Source organism: Chiloscyllium punctatum, chromosome 12, assembly GCF_047496795.1.
Source record: "Chiloscyllium punctatum isolate Juve2018m chromosome 12, sChiPun1.3, whole genome shotgun sequence".
Classification (NCBI taxonomy): domain Eukaryota; kingdom Metazoa; phylum Chordata; class Chondrichthyes; order Orectolobiformes; family Hemiscylliidae; genus Chiloscyllium; species Chiloscyllium punctatum.
In genome coordinates, this window is record NC_092750.1 from 73132810 (window position 1) to 73156500 (window position 23691).

The window sequence follows — 23691 nt, forward strand, 5'->3', positions numbered from 1 at the left end:
CCAGCACCTTCAGGTGGTCAGGCCTGACGGTGAAGGGGATCGAGGATTGGTCAGCCCAGTTCCCGAAGAGCATGGCCTCGCTCTTGCCTCGGTTGACCTTGGCTCCCGAGGCCCGTTCGAACTGGTCACATATACATATGAGTCTGTGCACGGACAGCGGTTCTGAGCAGAAAATGGCGACGTCATCCATGTACAGGGAGGCCTTAAGCTGTAGGCCCCAATGCCAGGAATAGTCACCCCTCTCAGGCTCGCATCCTTCCTGATAGACTCGGCAAATGGCTCCATGCAGCACACAACCAAGGCAGGAGAGAGGATGACTTAGGATGCGTGGATTGGAAAAATAGGCTTCAAGGGAAGAACACAAATGATATGTGGAGATTGTTCAAGGAACAGCTAATTGGTGTCCTTGATAAGTATGTACCAGTCAGGCAGGGAGTAAAGGGTCTTGTGAGGGAGCTGTGGTTTAATAAGGAATTGGAATCCCTTGTGAAAAGGAAGAGGGCGGCCGATGTAAAGATGAGGCGTGAAGGTTCAGTTGGGGCGATTGAGAGTTATAAGGTAGCCAGGAAGGATCTAAAGAGAGAGCTAAGAGCAGCGAGAAGGGGACATGAAAAATCCTTAGTTGGTAGGATTAGGGAAAACCCAAAGGCCTTCTATAGGTATGTCAGGAATAAAAGGATGACTAGGGTAGGTATCGGTCCAGTCAAGGATAGTAGTGGGAAGTTGTGTGTGGAGGCGGAGAAGATTGGTGAGACACTAAATCAATACTTTTCATCAGTATTCACTCAGGAACAGGACACTGTTGCTGATGTGAATATTGAGTCACAAGTGATTAGAATGGATGGCCTTGAGGTACGTAGGGAAGAGGTCTGGGGAATACTGCAAAGGATGAAAATAGATAAGTCTCCTGGGCCTGATGGCATTTATCCTAGGATCCTCTGGGAAGCTAGGGAGGAGATGGCGGAGCCATTGGCCTTGATTTTTAGGTCGTCGTTGTCTTCGGGAATAGTGCCAGAAGACTGGAGGATAGCGAATGTGGTGCCCTTGTTCAAGAAGGGGAGCAGGGATAGCCCGAGTAACTATAGGCCAGTGAGTCTCACTTCTGTTGTGGGCAAAGTCTTAGAGAGAATTGTAAGGGATAGGATTTATGAACATCTGGATAGGAATAATGTGATCAAGGATAGTCAGCATGGTTTTGTGAAGGGCAGGTCGTGCCTCACAAACCTTATTGAATTCTTTGAGAAGGTGACCAAGGAAGTGGACGAGGGTAAAGCAGTAGATGTGGTGTATATGGATTTTAGCAAGGCATTCGATAAGGTACCCCATGGCAGGCTAATGCAAAAAACTACGGAGGTATGGCATTGAGGGTGTATTAGAGGTTTGGATTAGGAATTGGCTGGCTGGAAGGAGACAGAGGGTAGTAGTTGACGGTATAGGTTCATCTTGGAGTGCAGTTACTAGCGGTGTTCCACAAGGATCTGTTTTGGGACCATTGCTGTTTGTCATTTTTATAAATGACCTGGAGGAGGGGCTTGAAGGCTGGGTGAGCAAGTTTGCGGATGACACGAAAGTCGGTGGAGTTGTGGACAGCGAAGAAGGATGTGGCAGGTTACAGTGCGATATAGATAAGTTGCAGAGCTGGGCAGTAAGGTGGCAAATGGAATTCAATGTAGCTAAGTGTGAAGTCATTCACTTTGGTAGGAGTAACAAGAAGATGGATTACTGGGCTAATGGTAGACTACTTGGTAGTGTGGATGAGCAGAGGGATCTTGGTGTCCATGTACACAGATCTTTAAAAGATGCCACCCAGGTAAATAGTGCGTGAAGAAGGCATACGGTGTACTGGGCTTTATTGGTAGAGGAATTGAGTTCCGGAGTCCTGAGGTAATGTTGCAGTTGTATAAGACTCTGGTGCGGCCTTATCTGGAGTATTGTGTGCAGTTTTGGTCGCCATACTACAGGAAGGATGTGGAGGCATTGGAACGAGTGCAGAGGAGGTTTACCAGGATGTTGCCTGGCATGGTAGGAAGATCGTATGAGGAAAGGCTGAGGCACTTGGGACTTTTCTCATTGGAGAAAAGAAGGTTTAGGGGAGATTTGATAGAGGTGTACAAGATGATTAGGGGTTTAGATAGGGTTGACAGTGAGAACCTTTTCCACGTATGGAGTCAGCTGTTACTAGGGGACACAGCTTTAAATTAAGGGGTGGTAGGTAGGTATAGGACAGATGTTAGAGGTAGATTTTTTACTCAGCGGGTTGTGAGTTCATGGAATGCCCTGCCAGTACCAGTGGTGGACTCTCCCTCTTTATGGTCATTTAAGCGGGCATTGGATAAGCATATGGAGGTTATTGGGCTAGTGTAGGTTAGGTAGGCTTCGGTCGGCGCAACATCGAGGGCTGAAAGGCCTGTACTGCGCTGTATTTTTCTATGTTCTATGTTCTAGAGAGGGCAGCCCTGCCTGACTCCAGATCTGATTGGGAAGCTATCTGATTCCCACTCATTGATTGAGACTGCACTGACAATATTGGTGTACAGCAGTCTGATCCAATTGCAGATTCCCTCCACAAAGCCCATTTTGGAGAGAACATCTCTCATATACCTGTGTGATATCCTGTCAAAGGCTTTCTCCTGGTCCAGGCTGATTACGCAGGTGTCCAGCCCTCTCTCCTGCACGTAGGCGATCGTATCCGTGAGGAATGCAAGACTCTTAGCGATCTTGCTGCCTGGTACAGCACAGGTTTGGTCAGGGTGGATCATCAATCCCAGAGCAGACCTGACCCGGTTGGCGATGACCTTTGACAAGATTTTGTAATCCGCGCTTAATAGTGAGATTAGTCTCCAATTTCTGATTTCCTCCCTATCCCCCTTCTGCTTGTAGATGAGGGTGATGATGCCTTTCCTCATGGATTCACTCATGGTACCTGCCAGAAGCATACTGACATACACCTCCAGCAGGTCCTGGCCAATCAAGTTCCACAGCACAGAATAGAGCTCGACCGGTAAGCCGTTGCTTCCGGGAGTTTTATTCTTTTCGAAGGACTCGAGGGCCTTGGTCAGCTTATCCAGAGATAACAGCTGGTCCAGCCTCTCCCGTGTGTTGTCGTCTAAGACCTCCATGACAGAAGACAGGAATGACTGGGAGGCTGCCATCTCGCACGGCTTCGAGTCATACAGACTGGCATACAAGGATTTGCTGATTCTCATGATGTCAGCCTGAGATGACGTTACCGAGCCATCTTCTTCTTTCAGGCTGCTGAGCACGGAGCTCTCTTTGTGTACCTTCTGGAAGAAGAAACGTGAGCACGTCTCGTCCTGCTCCACTGAGCGGATCCTGGACCAGAAGATTATCTTGGAGGCCTCCGGGGCAAAGAGCGAGGCTTGCTGGCCCTTCACCTCCTGGTGGTCCTCCGTGACATCGACCCCCATCGTCTGCAGCAGGAGCAGGTTCTGCATATTTTCCTGGAGTTAGGACAGTTTTCCCCACCTCTCTCTCACCTGAACACCTTTGAGGATGAAGAACCTCTTGATGTTCCCTTTTACTGTTTCCCACCAGTCTGCTGGAGACTCAAAGAGAGGCGTTGCAGTTCTCCAACCTGCGAAATCCCTCTTGAGCTCCTCAATGTTTCCCGGGGTCAACAGCTTAGTGTTCAGTTTCCACGTTCCCTTGCCCGCCCGCTGTTCGTCCTGTAGGTGACAGTCGGCCAGCAGGAGGCAGTGGTCAGAGAAGAACACCGGCTTGACGTCGGTGGATCTGACTGAGAGCGTTCGGGACACAAACAGGTAATCTATCCTTGAGCGGATAGACCCGTCTGCCCGTGACCAGGTGTATCTAAGCTGCGCTCCATCTGCAGGGGTGCTGAAGACGTCGTGCAGCTTGGCGTCTTTGACCGTTTCCATCAGGGCCCTGGACGTAGCGTCCGGTTTACTGTCCCCCCCGCCGGATCGTCCATCTGCATCAATGATGCAGTTGAAGTCTCCGGCCAGAATGACCGGCCTGGACGTAGCCAGCAGCAGTGGAAGCTGTTGCAGGACGGCCAACCGTTCACTCTTACCCACTGGGGCGTACACGTTGATTAGTCTCACGGGAGCATTTCTGTATTTAACGTCTGCGACGAGGAGGCGCCCACCCACCACCTCCTTAACCTCGGAGATGGTGAAGTTGCCTCCCCGCAACAGGATACCCAGGCCGGAGGCGCGGCTATCGTTGCCTCCCGACCACACTGACGGCCCGTGGGCCCACAAGCTCGACCATCTCCTGTAACTGCTGAGGTGCGGTATCCCACACTCCTGTAGAAACAGGGCTTTGACGTTGGCCAGGAAGGCCAGCGTTGAAACACATCGCGTAGCCGATTTAATGCTACGCACATTTATGCTGGCAATTTTAAACCCCATTTTACCAGTTTACGGGGTTACCAGTGTCCATTTTCTTCTGGTCTTGCTCCAGTGGGGTAGCTGCGTGCATCCCCGTGGTGACGGCAAACTGCTGGACCTTCCCAGGGCTGAGGTAGTTGTCCAGCTCCACGCTGGAGTCATTTCCCTGCTCTGGTGTCATCGTGTCAGACCCAGGGTCCGCATCGCCCCGTTCTCCATCTGACAGCAGGGCTGTCACTGGGACGCTGCTCCCAGTTACCTGGAGCTGTGGGCCGGTGGGTACCCGTTGGTTCTCACCGGGTGGGGGGAGGCCTTCACCCATCCCCTCAGAGGGATGGATTTCTCTAATGAGAAAGCAGACCTCTGGGACTATGGCGATTTACCTTTGCACTGACTGTACTTCACACCCCTGCAGATTGCTTAATTTTGGAGCCATACTCTAGACATAACTGGAATGAGTGACAAAGGACTTACGTAAGATTTGAGAGTTTGTGATCACATTTACTTAATATTACCATTTGTAAGGAAATTTCATAGTTTGAGTTTTTTAGATAGCAGCAATTTAGATACAATGCATTAGTCAGTTAGACAAAGTATATAACCATGGCAATTGAGGATAGTTCACTGAAATCTGGGGACAGACAGGCTATGGGCAGAGGATGTGTCTGTCTTGTTAAACTTGTGAGGGCAGCATCAGAGTATTAGAGAGCTCTTCCATGGGTCTTCTTCCTCCTCTTCATCTTCCAAATGGAAAAGACAGTTCCTCAACAAGGAGCGCTGCCCACAACAACTGCCTAATGAGAGTTGCCCTCTGTCTCTGAGTACTTGTTGGCATACCCCATTTCTAGCAGCTGGTAGCTTACACTGTGTCAAACAGTTGTTTGAATCCTTGTAGCGAATGACAATGGGCACCTGCTCATAACATTGAGTGACTTTTGTCCATTTGAAGGTTAGTTTTCATTCCTTCAATGCTTTCTTATATTAGAGTAATGTGAATCTTTTATTTGTAACAATTAAATAAGATCTCACGCTACACTGGAAATACTAAACCTGGATGACAAAAATAACTCAGTTTTAAAGGGACAACGATTTCCAAGACTTCGGTTTCATAAAGGGATAGATAGGCTAGTTGCAGGTAAGATATTGCCCAGGGTTTGAGAGAGGCTATAGGATGCTACTTAGGTCTGATGAGGAGAAATTATTTCACTCAGAATTCTCTACCACAAGGGGTTCAGTCATTATGTATATTTAAGTCATTATGTATATAAGTTAACAAACAGGTTTCTGATTAGCAATGATATGCAGGATTATGGGGAGAGAGTGAGTAAAGGGCATTGAAGTGTTCGATCAGCCATGATTATACTGAATGGCTGAGCAGACTTCTGTTATGTTTTTATATACAAGAATGCTAAAGTAACCCCGAATTAATTAAGTATCTAAAATGGTGAAACAATCTTCGGCATATACACACCATGTCTCCAACTTTACATGTGGAGTTGGGGGGGGCGGAGGCGATCTCTAGTCAGTCAATGTCCCTTCCCTCTGTATTCTTCGGTGGTTGACTTTTGACCCTTCAACTGCAGCAGCACATTGGAAGCCGTAAGCGTTGAAGCCAAATTTCTGGTTCCATTCCATCCTTTCAAATCTCCCATCCCAAGTTTCCCAAACTAAAATTTTTGAACAAAGCGTATTGTCTCTGTTGCTTTCCAAAAATCTCAGATTGTTAATCCATCCTTGATGACGTCTCAAATGTATACTGTCCATCAATCCAACTCTATCTCATTGAGTAGTTTTAAATGGAGCAGTCAATGTCCAGTGTAATATAAGGGTCATTATGGTTAATACAGTAAGGCCAAAACACAACTGGATTATGATATCCTTGGGAAAAGGACTAAATCCGTGGCTTTAAAACACTGCTACTAAGTACATAATTGATGAATTTTGACTTAATCAAAGCGCAGTTACTCTTGGGTTGAAGTTAAAGTTTACAAAGTAAGAATCCATTTCAAGTTTATTTAAAGATTAAGACAAAGCAGAAATGGGATATGAAAAAGATATAATTGCAAAAAAATTAGTGATTTCTGCTGCAGGCTTCCCCACTATATCTACTCCAAATGTTTAATCAGCTTTTGACTGTGTCTTGAAGTATTTCACTCATTACAGAACTAATATAGCTGGATGTATCATAATGTGTGTAAGCAACATGAAATTAGCATTCAAGAAGACATTTGAAGTCAGTTGCCAGAGTTTTACCACATTGTCTTGAAAGCTGTTGCAAACTGCTTGGATTTTAATGAGTGTAAGCATTACTTATTTGTTGAAGACTGTCAGGTGCAGACTTCCTGCTTCCTCAACACTACTGGTCCCTCCACCTACCTTTGTGTTATCTGTAAAGTTAACAACAATACCCTCTATTCCTTCATTCAGATTGTTAATGTGTGATATGAATAGTTGCATACCACTGACCCCTGTGGAACTCCCCTAGTCACTTTGTCATCCTGACAAAGACTACTTTATCCCTACTCTGCTTTCTACCAGTTAGCTAATCCTTTATCCATATTAGTATCTTGCCCCTAACACCATGGGCACTTACCTTATTTAGCAGCCTCCTATGCAGCACCTTGTCAAAGGCCTTCTGGAAATCCAAATAGATGTTGTCCATTGGCTATCCTTTGTCTTATTGCTCATTACCTCCTTAAAGGATTCTAACAGATTTGTCAGGCATGACCTCTTCTTGAACAAGCCATGCTAACTCTGCCCTATTTTACCATGCACTTCCAAGTACTCTGCAATCTCATCCTTAATAGTGGACTCCAAAATCTTACCAATGACTGAAGTCAGGCTAACTGGTATCATGTGAAGTTTCTTTGGTTCTCCCATAAGAGGTGCTGGGTGACTTTATGTACTGCCCATGTAATCCAATTTCAAGTCCTCCCCGGCAAAAACGACCCAGGTTAATGAATTCCGGGTGTTTAAATAGGCAGCTGTAAATTAGTGCCACTATTTGAGCTGAGCTCCTACACATTTAATCTCTAACAATGGTAATGAAATGTACCTGGACAATGAAGAACCTCATTACAAGACTGTAGTCAATTTTCTATGGTCCTTCCGGACTCTGCTTCTTCATGTCTGCTGATAGTCTGGGTTTGCTAATCTGTACACTGGCAACAGAAGTAAATTTATGAGCTTATTGCTGTTAATTGGACTTGAAGTATTGATGATGCTGGCTTGTACAGTTTAGAATGAAAAATCAATTGGAAAATATTTGCAATGCACCAGTTTAAATCTATATACCCATCATTATGTCATAAATAATGAACACTGAGCCCTATGTGATTGACTCAGAATGTTGTAGCATCAAAACCGACTGATCAAATCTCCAACAGTTTGCTCCCTGCAGGAGTTTTTGTTTGATCCCATAATCTTTAATGTGCCTTGTTTTCCATTCACAACTTTAATCTCTTTTAAAACATTTTATTGCAGCTTCTGCCTCAACTCTCTGCCTCCTGGGAAGGGAAGTAGATATACGTTTGGAATAATGGAAGATGTAAGGGTTTGAATTATTGCACCAGAGTTTGGTGGGCTGCACAGATTTCCTTTCTAGATCTGCTCTTCCACTCGTAATAACAAATTTTAAATTGAACCAGGGTGATAATATTATAATTTGCCTTTGAGAAGATGCCTACTTGAAGTGCGCTGTCCATGTGCTATGGGTCAATTCATATTGATGTTATTGGCAGGAATCCTGGGATTTTGATGCAGTGACACTGAAGGAACAACAATATATATACATGTCGGGGTGGTCAGTGTTTCTGAGGGAAACCTGCCAGGTGCTGGTGTGTTCCCCTGTATCTGCTGTCCTTGTCCTTCTAGATGGAAGTGGACTGGAGTTTGGAAGGTGCTGTCTAACGAACCTTGATAAATTCTGTAGTGCATCTTGTAGATAGTACATCATACTGGTACTGAATGTTACAGTGGGAGGAGTGAATGTTTGTGGATGTGGTACTAATCAAGTAGGCTGCTTTGTCCTGGATGATGTCAAGCTTCTTGAGTGTTGTTAAAAATGCTGTCTTTCAGGCAGGTGGGGAGTATTTTATCACACTCCTAGCTTGTACCATGTGGATAGTGGACATTTGGGGAGTCAGAATGAGAGTTATCTGCTGCCCAATTCCTAGCCTCTGATCTGCTCTTGTAGTCACTGTATTTATATGGCTAGTCCAGTTGAATTTCTGGTCACTGGCAATCCCCAGGATGTTAACAGTGAGGGATTCATTGATGGTAATGACATGGAACATCAAGGGATGATAGTTAGATTTCCTTATACTAGGGATAGTCATTGCCTGACATTTGTGCAGTACAAATGTTACTTACCATTATTCAACTCAAGGCTGGATATTGTCCAGGTCTTTAAGAATATGAATGTGGAATGCTTCAGTATCGGAGGAATTGTGAGTGGTGCTGAACATTGTGTAATTCTTGGTGAACATCCTGACTTCTGATGTTACCACAAAGAGAAGATTGTTGATAAAGCAACTGAAAAAGGTTAAGCAGAGAGTTTTCCTGCTGATTCTCATTGGTTTCAGTTTTGCTAGGGAACTTTGATGCTATACTTGATCAAATATGGCCTTCATGTCAAGGTTAGTCTTTGTCACCTAATCTCTTGAATTCAACTATTTTGTCCAGGTTTCAAGAAAGACTGTAATGAGCATACTGTATGCTTTACTTACTGCTCTCTTTACCTGTCCTGCCACTTTAAATTTTTGTACATTTGTACCCAGGTTCCTCTGCTGCAGCAGCCCCTTTATAATTGTTCTTCTCACTAAAATGCATCGTCTCTGCATTGACATTCATCTGTCACTTATTTACCCACTCTGCCAACCTTTATGCCTTTCTGGAGTTCTACACTCGTAATTTACAATTCTTCCAAGTTTTGTGTCACCTACAAGCTTTGAAATTATCCTCTGCACACCAAACTCTAGATCACTAATAAGTCTGAGGAAAAGCCAGAGTCCCAATACTGACCGTTGGGAACTCTACTACATGCTTTTCTCCAACCTGAAAAATTATCTATTGACCATTATTGTCTATTTCCAATCGGTCAGCCAATTTTGTACCCAATGTGCTATTGACCCTGTTATTCCATGGTCTATAACTTTCCTCACAAGTCTGTTGTGTGGCACTGTATCAAATACCTTCTGTAAGTGCTTGTACACTATATCAAGAGTGCTACCCTCAACGACCCTTCCTGTTTTCTTCAAAAGACTCCAGCCAGTCTGTTAAACTTTACCCTTTAGAAATCCATACGGACTCTTCCTAATCCACTTACCTTTTTTTCCATTAATCTACTGATTCTGTCTTGTGAAACTTCCTCACTTCCAAAGCTAAACTGACTGGAGTGTAATTTCTGGGCCTATCCTGAAAACCTTTCTTGAACGAGTCTATAATATTTACAATTTTCCAGTCTTCTGGCACCTCCCCTGAGTCTAGGGAAGATTGAAAGATTGAGGCTAATACCTGTTAGTTTCCACTTTCACTTCCTTCTAAATCATTGGTTGCATCTCATCCTGTGACTTTTTAATGCCTTGTCAACTTTAAGAACCGAAAATCTATCCAACACTTCTCCCCAATCAATTTTGGACCTTTTTAGTGACAGAGTCCCTCCTGTGTCACCTAGGCCTGGGTAGCATCTCTCTCTTTGATAGAGACAGATGTAAACTGCACACCTTTTCTTCATGTTAATGTCTGTATATTAATTTCTATCTCTAAACTGTGCCAAAATAGATTTTTGTTTTAATATCACAGAATTAACATAAGGCCAATACAGGTAACAGACAAACTATGATCAAACACCTCACCACTTCCTATGGAAATTCATTCCACACATGAAATACTGTGAAAAAGTTGCACCTCATGTTATTTTTAAATCTTTCTCCTCTCACCTTAAAAATATGCCCCAGTTTTGAACTTCCGCACCCAAGGGAAAAGACTCCTGTCCTTCATCTTATCTATGTCCCTCATGATTTTATAAACCTCGATATGTTCACCCCTGAACCTCCCAGTCTATTTTTGTATCTCAAACCCTCAATTCCCAGCAGCATCCTGGTAAATCCTTCCTGAACCCTCTCCAGTTCAACAATATCCTTCCTATTACAGGGCAACCAGACCTGCACATAGTACTCCAGAAGAGGTCTCTCCATAACCTGTACAAACTCAACATGATGTCCCAACTCCTTTGCTCAAAGGTTTGAGCAGTGAAGGCAAGGGTGCTAATTTTTTCAGTTCATTAGCATACCCTCTTCCATGAACACACAGATTGGGTTTGCAGTCAACTTTTAACACTTTGTATGTTCCTGGAAGAGCAAAACAAAGAAGGAAGTGCCAAAATTAGGAGAGTTCTCACACAGATGAATCAAGCAGCAGTCTGACATAGTCATACTCATAGAATCATACCTTACAGTGAATATCCCAAATACCACCATCACAGACTGACCCAGCAGAGTTGCAGCACAGTGGTATACAGTCAAAAGGGAGTTGCCCTGGGACTCCTCAACATTGACTTTGGACCCCATGAAGTCTTATGGATTCAGGCTAAACATGGGCAAAAAAACCTCCTGCTGATTACCATGTACCATCCTCCCTTGACTGATGAATCAGTACTCCTCCAAGGAATGAATAACAAAAAGTCACCTCTGATACACTACGTAGATTATCAAATCCAGACAAGAATACAGAAATGTCACTAGACTTAAAGTACATCTTCCACTCCTGTGTCCATTACTTTCCACTTTTAAGTCAGTCTGATGATTTTTGGTCAGCACCAATGAAATGAAGTTCAGCAAGAAAGAGCAAGTGATCCACAACTGAAGACGCAATGAAATGTTATCATTGAAGGATGGCTTGACATTGAAAGAGATGCCAGGAACTCTCAGATGTTTTTGATTCTACAGAGTGTAAAGACCATTGCGCCCTTTTTATTTTTAAGTGGTTTTGATTGTGAACTGAAGTTAGAAAAGAATTGTTTTAAAAGCCATCATTGCTAAAGGATTAATGAAGATTTAAAAAACAAGTAACCTGGTATTCATTAAGCACAGCTGCTAGGTCAAGCAGTAGCTGGAGTGTTGTTTGCAGATAAGCTGAGAGGTATGTACAACTGGAGATTCATCCCGCAACAAGTAGCTGATTGGTTTGTTTACTAGTGACCAGTTATTGATGACAAACACCTTCTGTCTGCGAACAACTATGTGATCAGTTCCTAGGTAGCGTACAAGCTTAGAGCTGTAAAGAAGATAGGGAGAAGCTTTCAGATCTCCACTATCTCAGGAGCTCTTTCTGTTCTCTTCAGTAAAAGCTACGTTAAGTATGAAGAAAGCCAGTATACTTTTCTTTGAGCAGTTGCTAGAAGTTGTGATGTTTAATTTGTAACTCAGGAGTCTCTATCAGGAGGAACCAGTCATCTGTGCCTCCCACAAAGAAGTGAAATTTTCTGGAAAAAGAAGATCAAGAAGCAGTGCTTTGGTCAGAAAGGGATCACCTCAGTAAATCCTGTTGGCAAGGATCATTGAATTGCTTTCCCAGAATTATCACTAACCCATAACATTTTTTTTATGCATGTTTGACTATGTCTGCCTGTATTCATTTGAAGAGGTGAAGAACTTGACATGAGTCAACCTGGAACAAAAAGACAGGCATATTGTGGAATTTGGTGTATAGTTTGAAATCTTTAACTTTAGTGATACTGTGGGAACAACAGAACTTGTTCTCCCCAGAAAAGTACTACTACAGTGACTTGTGACAATAGTCATACTGACCCAGCATGTTTCTGTAAGGTGCACACACTGATCCATTACTGTGGAATGTATCACTTGAACTCAATGCAGTACACCAGAATAGAAACACTGATTGAATACATAGCTGCAAAACAATACAACTTAACCTAGTATACTCTTATACAATGCAGTAGAACGGCCCAGTACGTTACTCCAGAACACAAACCTATTGATCCAGCACTTTAATGTGAAACCTGCCATACAGACCCTACATTACAAAACACTAGACACAAATGCTGCATTTCTCTGTAAACCATACCACACTGACCCTGCACTTTACTGTAAAACAAACCACAGTGATCCTGCATGTTTATGTACAACACACCACACTCTCAGAGTACTTTGCTGTGAAACACACCACACTGAGTTTACTTTGCAGGGAAACCTGCCACACTGGCCAAGTATTCCCCTGTAAATCACAGCAATCTGACAATGTGCTACAATGTACAATGCACCAAACTAGCCCAGAGTACACCATATTAAACTTGAACTGCAACATAAAACACACTACACACCCCACACTAGTGTAAAAACTGCACACTGACCAAGCACACAACTGTAAAACACATCATAACTGACCCTGCGTTCTAATGTACAAAACACTATACTGACTTTATACTTTACTGTAAAATACACTGCACTTACCCTATATTATGATATAAGCACATCACACTGACCTGCACTGAATTGTAAAACACAGTATTCTTATCCTGCTGTATAATGTAAAACACAGAGCACTGTCACTGCACTGTTCTATAAAATAGAGTTGAACCCTGTACTTCAATGTAAAATCCACCCACACTGATGCTGCAGTCTACTATAAATCAGACCACACTGACCATACACTGTAATGTAAAGCACACTATACTGAACCTACAGTATGTAAAACAAAGAATACTGACACTATATTGTAATGTAAAACACACTATACTGAGCCTACATACTAATGTAAACAACACCACAGTAACTATGTATTCTAATGTACAAAAAACCACATTGACCCCACACTACAATGCAAAACACATTTCACTTACCCTGCACTTGACTGTTAAACAAACCACAGTGACCCTGCATGTTAATGTACAAAGACCACACTAACTTCGCTGTGAAACACACCACATTGACCAAGCAATCCACTGTAAAACACAACAAAGGACCCGGTACCACTTTGTAAAAACACCATACTGATCCTAGAGATTAGTGTACAACACAGCATACTTACCCTGCACAATAATATCAAATGCACTAGGCTGACCCTGCACTTTAATGTAAAACATACTATACTGACCTTTCACTGTGATATAAAATGCACTACGCTGACCCAATGGATGTATGCTTGCTTGCTGAGCTGGAAGGTTCTTTTTTTCAGACATTTCATCACCATACTAGGTAACATCTTCAGTGATCCACCAAATAAAGCACTAGTGGTGTAGCCTGCTTTCCATTTATATGTTTCAGTTTCCTAGGGTTGGTGATGTCATTTCCTGTTCTTTTTCTTAGGGGGTGGTAAATGGGATCCAAGTCAACGTGTTGGTTGATAGAGTTCAGGTTGGAATGCCGCGTGTCTAGGAGTTCTTATGTGTGCCTCTGTTTGACTCGTCCTAGAATGGATGGGTTATCCCAGTTGAAGTGGTGTTCTTCCTCGTCTGTATGTAAAGATACTAGTGAGAGTGGGGCATGTGGTTTTGTGGCTAGTTGATGTTCATGTATAATGGTGGCTAGTTTTCTGCCTGTTTGTCCTGTTTACAGTTCTTGCAAGGTATTTTGTAAATGACGTTAATTTTACTTGTTGTCCATATAGGGTTTTTCTAGTTCATTAGCTGCTGTTTTAGTGTGTTGGTGATTTGTGGGCTACCACGATGCCAAGTAGTCTGAGTAGTTTGGCAGTCATTTTGGATATGTCTTTGATGTAGGGGAGAGTGGCTAGGATTTCTGGGTGTGGTTTGTCTGCTTGTTTGGGTTTGTTGCTGTGAAATTGGCAGACTGTGTTCATTGGGGACCCATTCTTTTTGAATACACTGTAAAGGTGATTTTCCTTTGCTCTGTGTAGTTCTTCTGTGCTGCTGTGTCAGGTGGCTCGTTGAAATGATGTTCTAATGCAGCTTCGTTTGTGGGTGTTGGGATGATTGCTTCTGTAGTTCAATATTTGGTCTGTGTGTGTTCCTTTCCTGTAGATGTTGGTTTGAAGTTCCCCATTGGCTGTTCACTCTACTGCGACATCTAGGAATGGCAGTTTGTTGTTGTTTTTCTCCTCTTTACTTAATTTTATGCCAGTAAGGGTACTATTGTGAAAAACAAAAAACTGACAATGTGCTGCAATGTAAAACACAACATACTGACCCTACATGTAACGTAAAACACACGACACAGGGATTTATATCTATGGGGGACATAGATATAAAGTAAGGGAAAAGAGGTTTAGATGGGATTTAAAGACTTGTGTTTTCATTCAGAGGATGATGGGTATCTGGAACTCACTGTGTGCAAGGGCAGTGGAGACAGAAACCTTCACAATATTTAAGTAGTAATTAGATGAATACTTGAAATTCTGGTGTATGCAAGGTCAAGTGCTGGAAATGGGATTAGAGCTCAATAGATACTAGATGACAGACGTGGACACAATAGGCCAAATGACCTCTTTCTGTGCTGTAATACGGTATGACCCTGTACCAGTATGTCACTGTAAAACACATGACTGGCTCAGTACTTTACTGCAGAACATTACATTAAATATTACATTACACTGAATACATATTTTGCTGAATACATACATTGTTGCAAAACACTGGCAACTAACCCAGAGCATTACTGTAAAAAACAACACACTGACAAAGCATTTTATTGGAAAGCACGCAGAGTGACCCAGCACAACATTGTAAAGCATGCATACTAATCCAATACATTGCAGTTGAACACACAAACTGACATAATATATTATTATGAATCACTCTTTCTGACTCAATAAACAATTCTCCCTCGTCATGGTTTTTTGAGCCAATGCATAACCCACCATGGAAATATTATCTCATCCTAGCCAACATGGTGTACTTTGTGGCCCAGTCAAGTGTTTTTATTAGGTAATTTATTTCTCATATGTCCAGTTGGAAATATGCAGAAATGTTAATTGATATACGTAATTTAAAAAAATTAAAACAGGAATGGAAATTATAAATTCCCATTATTCCAAAATTGTTTGTTTACATATCAGTACAAACAGATGCATCTTGTATTTGTAGTAAATTATATCTGAAAATGTAGAAGGTGTTAAATTGAACTTGTAACTTTGATCACGTTCAGAAATTTTTCACTTTTCTTAACATCTTGTGCTCAAATTGTGGAAGACATCAGTTATAATTGTAACCTTGGAGAGCTAAATTACATCAATAGCTTTGTGTTCAAATATATGGTTTGTTTTATGCTGTCCTGTTACATTGCCCGTTAACTATTTCAGTAAGAAATATTTTCCTGCTTGAAACAATATGATCTGATCTATTATTGATTTTATAACTTTGTGTAAGGACAAATGCTGTGTCATAACATGTAATCTCAAAATTTAAAATTCAAAATGCACTTAGTAATTTCTTACAAGTGAGGCCACAAATCAATAATATACAGTATATTGTGCATTAAAAATGTGAAGTCTGGCTACACTTATCAATTTCGATGTGCTCACATTTTTATTGGAAACCATGAGCATAAATTTAACTTGCTATTGTTACTGTAGTGCCAGGGTTGTTTGAGAGGATGTAATTACAGCATGACAGGTTTATGTTTATGCACTAACTGTTGATATAGGAATTTGACAAAGAACAAGAGCTTGATTTTTTGGCACTAGAAAGTGCCAGCATATTTCAGAGCCAGTAAATTGACATGCAGTCATTGTAATGCTATCATTGAACTTTTCACTGCTTTTGTTACCGTACCTTCACTGTTCACAGTTCAACATTTCTGGTACTAACTTGGGTTCAAGTCTTCCCTCAAAATTCTAAGCTCGTTCTCCAGTATAATACTGCAGGAGAGCTGTCCTATTGGGTGTGCCATCTTTCAGATGAGATGTTAAACGGAGGGCCATGAACTATTTTCAAGAAAAGGAGGTGGCAATTTTCCCTGGTGTCCTGAATATTTATCACTTAATAGTAGTCACTTAAAATAGATGAGCTTGTTATCATCATGTTGCTGTTTGTGGTAGTTCTTATTTTTACTTTATGTATCTGAATGTTTCGTTTAAAGTCAGTCCTCATTCTGAATCTTTGTTTTCCTGTAGAGACTGGCCAAGGCCGCAGAACAGTTTCAGAAGGAGCACCGTTGGCAAGATGACATTAAGGTATGATCCTTTCAGTTTTACTTGACTGCTGCAAGGGATCTTGATGTCCTAGTTTACTTTAAGGGTGATTAGCACCTCACATCCAGACAGGTTTATCCAAAGTGAAAGCAATTGCTTTGCGTGTTAAGTGGATGTAGACATGTTGTTAAAGAGTCGCTTTATCCAGTATTACAAGGACCAGGACAAATGTGTGGCAATATATTTATGGCAGAGAATGAAAAAAGTCATTTGTTTTGAGTGCTGATGATTTTTGCCAATGTTTTCTGGCATTTCTCACTATTTCCCAGTGATTGCTGGTGTTTGTCAGTTGGATTTGTTGCCTTCATGTTCAGTTGTTTTTATGAGGTAAAGGTCATTGCATTATTTTCTACACAGAACTTGGTAGCTGTAAATATTTTTTAGCAGAATATTGAAAATTGTTGCTGTATTTAGCAGTCAAAACTATAACAGTCTTCCTATATTAATGTCACAAATGCAATATACTTTCAATAATGAAATGATAACAAAGGTTATTCGGTTGATATGCAGTTGCTGTACTCTGCTATCTCTCTCTAATTTAGATTAGATTCCAAATCATAATTTAGATTCAGCACATCAGGTACTGAAAACAGAATCTAATCTCTTTCAGAGCCAGCATTAAAAAGACAAACAACAATTTTCAATTCGAGCTTCCTCATCCTTCATGACAAATTCTCAAAGCACAAATTTACCTGTGTAATGCAAATACTTGTATATGCATAGGTCGATCAATTATATCTCATACTGTACACAATAGGCCAAATTTAGTGCCCACTTTGGGCACAGACTCTGATGCAGGGTGCTACTAAATCAGATGGAATGGCATAGAAAGAGGATCCTCTTGTCTTTCAGATCCCCCCCCCCCCGCCACCGTTATGTTCAGGATGGTGGAGCCAATTAAGAGCCCAAAGAAAGCTGTAAAGCTGTCAGTCAAGGACCTGATTGTGCTGCTGGTGATGGTACAGTGAAAGGTAGTTGTCTTCAGGCTGGTTGTGGGAAGGAACTAATCAGCTGCCCTGTGGGCAAGGAAAGGCCCTGCTCATGGTAAGACTTCCCCAAGGAAGACATCCCAGCTGTTCAAGTTGACCCTCCAACTCCAACACCCCTCCACTGTCCGACTGGTCCCAGTGAGACAGGCTAACTCACGTGGGTTCCACCACTTTCAGTTCTTGTCCTCCTCTTGAATGTCCTATGCTCCCTCAGTGGTTCTTGCTACCACCAGCACTGATGATAATCATCAGATCATAAGAAATATGCAGCACTAGTCCTCTCTGCCTTTTGAGCCTGCTCTGCCTTTCAATGAAATCATGGCTGAATGAATGTGGTCCCATTATCATTTTTTTTCTCATAACCCTTGAATCACTTGTTAAATCAAGAATCTACAGGAGCATCCTGAGAGGAGCTCACTGACACACTTGTTATCCCTCCCTGCTCAGCTGAACAGCATGATCACCTGGCAATGTCTCATCTCCCTTTTGCTCAGCCATTACTCCACAAAACTTGTGAAGTACGCTAGATGTAGTTATCCAGTACAAGCAATCTCTCAATGGAAGAAATATTTAAAAATAACACCTCCTCTGCCCAGCTCAGTTGCAGAGAAAGTACAGTGCCTTAACTTGTATCCTATCAACATCCTGGGGGTTACCATTGACCAGAATCCTGAACTGGACTAGCCATATAAATATTGTGCCTTTAAGAGTAGGTCCAAGGTTAAGAATCTTCAAGCAGGTAGTCACCTCCTGACTCCCCAATGCCTGACCACTATCTATTCCATCTGTGAGGGAATACGTTGCATTTGCATGTGTGCAGCTCCAAGAAGCTTGACACCACCCAGGACAAAGCAGACTGGTTGGCATCAAATGCACAAACATTCATGTTTGAGTGATACCATGGTCCCAGTGGCAGCCACTTAATGAGTCACTGTCAGAAAAACATCTGCCCTGAGTATTGCTGCTGGACAAAGCGGGATCTCCTTGCACTTTCATCTCGGAGATTTCTGCCATCCCTGGAAAAATCAGTCCATAATGTTTAATACTCCTGTTATTTGTTTTAGGTTGTACATTTAAATTAAATATGAGAATTGTTTTTTTCCTGTTGAAAAAAGTCCTGTAGCAAGATTGTTGGGTGTACTTGGAGTGGTCACTTTAAAACTTCATAATCCATTTGATTCCATCTTATCGCCCAAACACCTATGGCCCCACCCCACTGCCGGCCAAAGAGGGAGTGACTCTTATCAAAGAGAAAAAAGCCATCAAACTATGCTGGGGGAGACCTCCTCAACCAGGGCTGTGTCATCGATCCGAGTATCCTTGACTGTATCCCACAGTACGCTGCATGCCACAGGCTCAGCAGTGCCCCAGCCCCAAACAAAGTAGAGAAGACCATCCACCAGCTCAAGAACGATGGGGCTGCTGGAGCACAGAGTGTCCCCACTGAGGCACTGAAGTGTGGAGGCAAAGAGCTCCTGCTGCAGTTACACACCCTTGACTGCCTAATCAGGAAGGAGGAGAGTAACCCGGGAGGGCTCTGAGATGCCACAGTCAAGAGCATTTTAAAACAAGGAACAATATAAGAAAGATATTGTGAAACTTGAAAAGGTTCGGAAATGACTTACAAGGTAAGCTATAGGGAGAGGCTGAATAGGCTGGAGTTGTTTTCCCTGTAGCTGAGGGTGACCATGTAGAGGTTTACAAAATCATGAGGGGCATGGATAGGATAAACAGACAAAGTCTATTGTCATGAGGGAGGGATAGGAGCAGACAGTATGAGACAGTATTTAATTGGGGTGGGGGAATTGCAATGCTATTAGTCAGGAACTGTGGAGCATAAATTGGGAGCAGATGTTCTCAGAGAAATGCACTACAAAAATGTGGAGGTTATTTAGGGAGCACTTGCTGCTAGTGCTGGATGGGTTTGTCCCACTGAAGCAAGGAAGTGATGGTAGGGTGAACGAACCTGGGATGACAAGAAATGTGGAACATCTAGTGAAGAGGAAGAAGGAAGCTTACTTAAGGCTGAAGAAGCAAGGATCAGACAGGGCTCTAGAGGGTTACAAGGTAGCCTGGAAGGAACTGAAGATTGCACTTGGGAGAGCTCGAAATGGGCATGAAAAAGCCTTGGCGGCTAGGACTAAGGAAAACCCCAAGATGCTCTACATTTATGTGAGGAACAAGAGGCTGCCCACAATGAGGGTAGGGCTGATCAGGGATAGTGGAGTTGGAGAAGGGAGGGGAAGTTCTTAATGAATATTTACTTCAGTATCCACTAGTGAGAGGAACCTTATCGTTTGGGAGGACAGCGTGAAACAGTCTGATACACTCGAACAGGTTAATGTTAAGAAGGAGAATGTCCTGGAAACTTTGAAAAACGTGAGGATAGGTAAGTCGGCTGAGCCAGACAGAATATATCCATAGTTATTACAGGAAGTGAGGGGAGAGATTGATATGCCTTTGGTGATGACCTTTGTGTCCTCGCTGTCTGCTGGAGTAGTTCCAGGTGATTGGAGGGTGGCAGATGTTAGGCCTTTGTTAAGGAAAGGAATAGGGATAATTCTGGGAATTACAGACCAATCAGTTTAACTATGTCGATGGTGGGCAAATTACTGGAGAAGATTTTGAGAGATAGGATTTATGATTATTTGGAAAACCATAGCTTCATTTGAGATAGTCAGCATGGCTTTGTGAGGGGCAGGTCATGCCTGACAAGCCTTATTGAATTCTTTGAGGTGTGACAAAACACTTGGATGAAGGTAGAGCATTGGATGTTGTCTATATGGATTTTGGATTAGTGGTGCTGGAAGAGCACAGCAGTTCAGGCAGCATCCAAGTAGCTTCGAAATCGACGTTTCGGGCAACGTGGAAAAGTGTCAAGTGATTCATTTTGTAAGGTCAAATTTGAATGCAGGTTACAGAGTTAAAAGCAGGATTTTCATCAGTGTGGAGGAACAGAGAAATCTTGGGTCCACATCCATAGATCCCTCAAAGTTGCTATCCAAGTTGATAGGGTTGTTAAGAAGGTGTATGGTGTATTGGATTTCATTAGCAGGGTAATTGAGTTTCAAAGCCATGAGGTTATGCTGCAGCTCCATAGACCCCTGGTTATACCACACTTGGAATATTGTGTTCAGTTCAGGTCACCTCAATACAGGAAGTATGTGGAAGCTTTAACGAGGGTGCAGAGGAGATTTACCAGAATGCTGACTGCATTGGAGGGCATGTTTTATAAAGAAACGTTGAGGGGTCTAGGGCTTTCCTTATTGGAATGAAGGAGGATGAGAGATTACTTGATAGAGGTGTACAAGATTTTGAGAGGCATAGATACAGTGGATAGCCAGAGACTTTTTCCCAGGTGTAAAGGTTTATCACAAGGGGGCATAATTTTAAGGTGATTGGAGGAAGGTTTAAAGGAGATGTCAGAGGTAGGTTGTTTACACAGAGAGTGGTGTGTGAGTGGAATACACTGCCAGCAGTGGTGGTAGAGTCAGATACATCAAGGACATTTAAGCGACTCTTGGATAGGCAAATGGATGATAGTAAAATGGAGGATAAGGTTTGACCTTAGGGTAGGATAAAAGGTTAGCACAACATCAAGGGCCGAAGGTCCTGTACTGTTCTATGTTCCATGTCTTTTCCCTCGGTTGGAGGTATCCAGAACTAGAGGGCATAGTTTTAGGGTGAGAGGAAAAAGATTTAAAATTGACCTAAGGGGGCAATTTGTTCATGCAGAGGGTGGTGCGGGTTTGGAAAGAATTGCTGGAGGAATTGGTAGAGGCTGGGACAATTACAGCATTGAGAGAAAGTGAGGACTGCAGATGCTGGAGATCAGAGCTGAACAATGTGTTGCTGGAAAAGCGCAGCAGGACAGGCAGTATCCAAGGAGCAGGAGAATCGACATTTCGGACATAAGCCCTTCTTCAGGAATGAGGAGGGTATGCCAAGAAGGCTAAGGTAAAAGGTAGGGAGGAGGAACTTGGGGGAGGGGCATTGGGAATGCGATAGGTGGAAGGAGGTGAGGGCGAGGGTGATAGGCTGGAGAGGGGGTGGGGGCGGAGAGGTCGGGAAGAAGATTGCAGGTCAAGAAGGCAGTGCTGAGTCTGAGGGTTGGGACTGAGAAAAGGTGGGGGGAGGGGAAATGAGGAAGCTGGAGAAATCTGTATTCATCCCTTGTGGTTAGAAGGTTCCTAGGCAGAAGATGAGTTGCTCTTCCTCCAGGCGTCATGTTGCCATGGTCTGGTGATGGAGGAGGCCAAGGACCTGCATGTCCTTGGTGGAGTGGGAGGGGGAATTAAAGTGTTCAGCCACGGGGCGGTTGGGTTGGTTGGTTGCATTCCCAACGCCCCTCCCCCAAGTCCCTCATCCCTACCTTTTATCTTAGCCTGCTTGGCACACCCTCCTCATTCCTGAAGAAGGGCTTATGCCTGAAACGTCAATTCTCCTGTTCCTTTGATGCTGCCTGACCTGCTGCGCTTTTCCAGCAACACATTTTTCAGCTCACAATTACAGCATTTAAAAGATGGGTATATGAAAAGGAAGGGTTTAGAGAGATATGGGCTGACTGCTGGCAAATGAGACTAGATTAATTTAGGATATCTGGTCGGCATGGACATGTTAGACCGAAGGATCTGTTTCTGTGCTGTACATCTCTATGACTCTAAGTATGTGGTTGTTATAACTAAACTTCTGATTTTAATTTACTGCATGCTTCTTGTTCTCTTTCTATCTGTGTGTCCTTTCTCAGAATTTTCAGAGTTTATTTGTACAAAATCTTTAGTTCAGTGGAATGTGATTTTTGACAGTTTGAATGAATTTGAAGAGCTGAGTGTTCTTTTTCTTGAAAGCGTTCTATTTGTGCTGTCTGAACAAAGACAAACACTCTGCTGTCCTAGTTGTCAGCTGTTACTGTCATCAGACGCCCTGGTGAAAAACAGCCAGGAGGTCAGCCAGGACAGAATTGCAATACCCAGTCTGCTAGTAGCAAAAGAACAGATAATGGTGACAGGGAGGAGAAAGTGAGGACTGCAAATGCTGGAAGTCAGAGTCGAGAGTGGGATGCTGGAAAAACACAGCAGGTCAGGCAGTCTCTGAGGAGCAGGACATTTCGGGCATAAGCCCTTAATCAGCAATGAGGCTTGTGGGTCAGGGCTGAGAGATATTGTGCAAACAAAAGGAGCGGCACGGTGGCTCAGTGTTAGCACTGCTGTCTCACAGCGCCAGGGACCTGGGTTCAATTCCTGCCTCGGGCAACTGTCTGTGTGGAGTTTGCACATTCTCCCTGTGTCTGCGTGGGTTTCCTCCAGGTGCTACATTTTCCTCCCACAGTCCAAAGATGTGCAGGTCAGGTGAATTGGCATGCTAAATTGTCCATAGTGTTAGGTGCATTAGTCAGAGGGAAATGGATCTGGGTGGGTTATTCTTCGGAGGGTCGGTGTGTATTTGTTGGGCCGAAGGGCCTGTTTCCATACTGTAGGGAATCTAATCTAATCATAAGTGGGAGAGGGTGGGGTTTGGGGGAGGTAACTGGGAAAGCAATAGGCGGATGAAGATGAGGGAGAAGGTTATAGGTCAAAGGGGGCGGTGATATACAGGTTCGGAGAGGGATGCAGAGTTGGAGACTTGGGACTGGGATAATGGGAGGCTTTGAGGGGTAATGAGGAATCTGTTGAAATCCATATTTATCCCGTGTCAGCACAGAAAGAACTTAGGCAGGGCAGGGGTGCACAAACCACCAGATCTAATCAACCAGGAAAACAAAGGTACACCAGAACACTAGAAAGTATAGATAGCATCAGAATAGAGATTAGTAAAATATTTAGATGGTGGAGATCAGAATAAGGGCGAATGTAATGAAGTCTAAATCGGGGTATTGTGTGTGTATGGAAAAGCATGAAGTTTGTAAATAGGACTGGTAAGTTGCAGGGGCAGAGTACCAGATATAGGAATGATAGAACAAAGAAAATTGCAGCACAGGAACAGGCCTTTTGGCCCTCCAAACCTCCACTGATCCAGATCCTCCGTCTAAATCTGTCACGTACTTTCTAAGGTCTGTATCCCTCTACTCCCTGCCCATTCAAATATCTGTCTAGATACATATTAAATGACACTATCGTGCTCGCCTCTACCACCTCCTATGGAAACGCGTTCCAGGCACCCAC

The 23691-nt window shown here is 43.1% G+C and overlaps 1 protein-coding gene across 4 annotated transcripts in view; it reads left to right on the forward strand.

Annotated features, from left to right (window-relative positions):
• LOC140483931 (voltage-dependent calcium channel subunit alpha-2/delta-2-like) overlaps positions 1 to 23691 on the forward strand; it is an 839332-nt gene that overhangs the window by 355640 nt on the left and 460001 nt on the right. For all 4 annotated transcript variants that reach the window (XM_072582777.1, XM_072582773.1, XM_072582774.1 and 1 more), the window contains exon 4: positions 16464 to 16523. In XM_072582777.1, coding sequence (XP_072438878.1) covers positions 16464 to 16523 — 60 coding nt within the window. The remainder of the gene's footprint in view (positions 1 to 16463; positions 16524 to 23691) is intronic.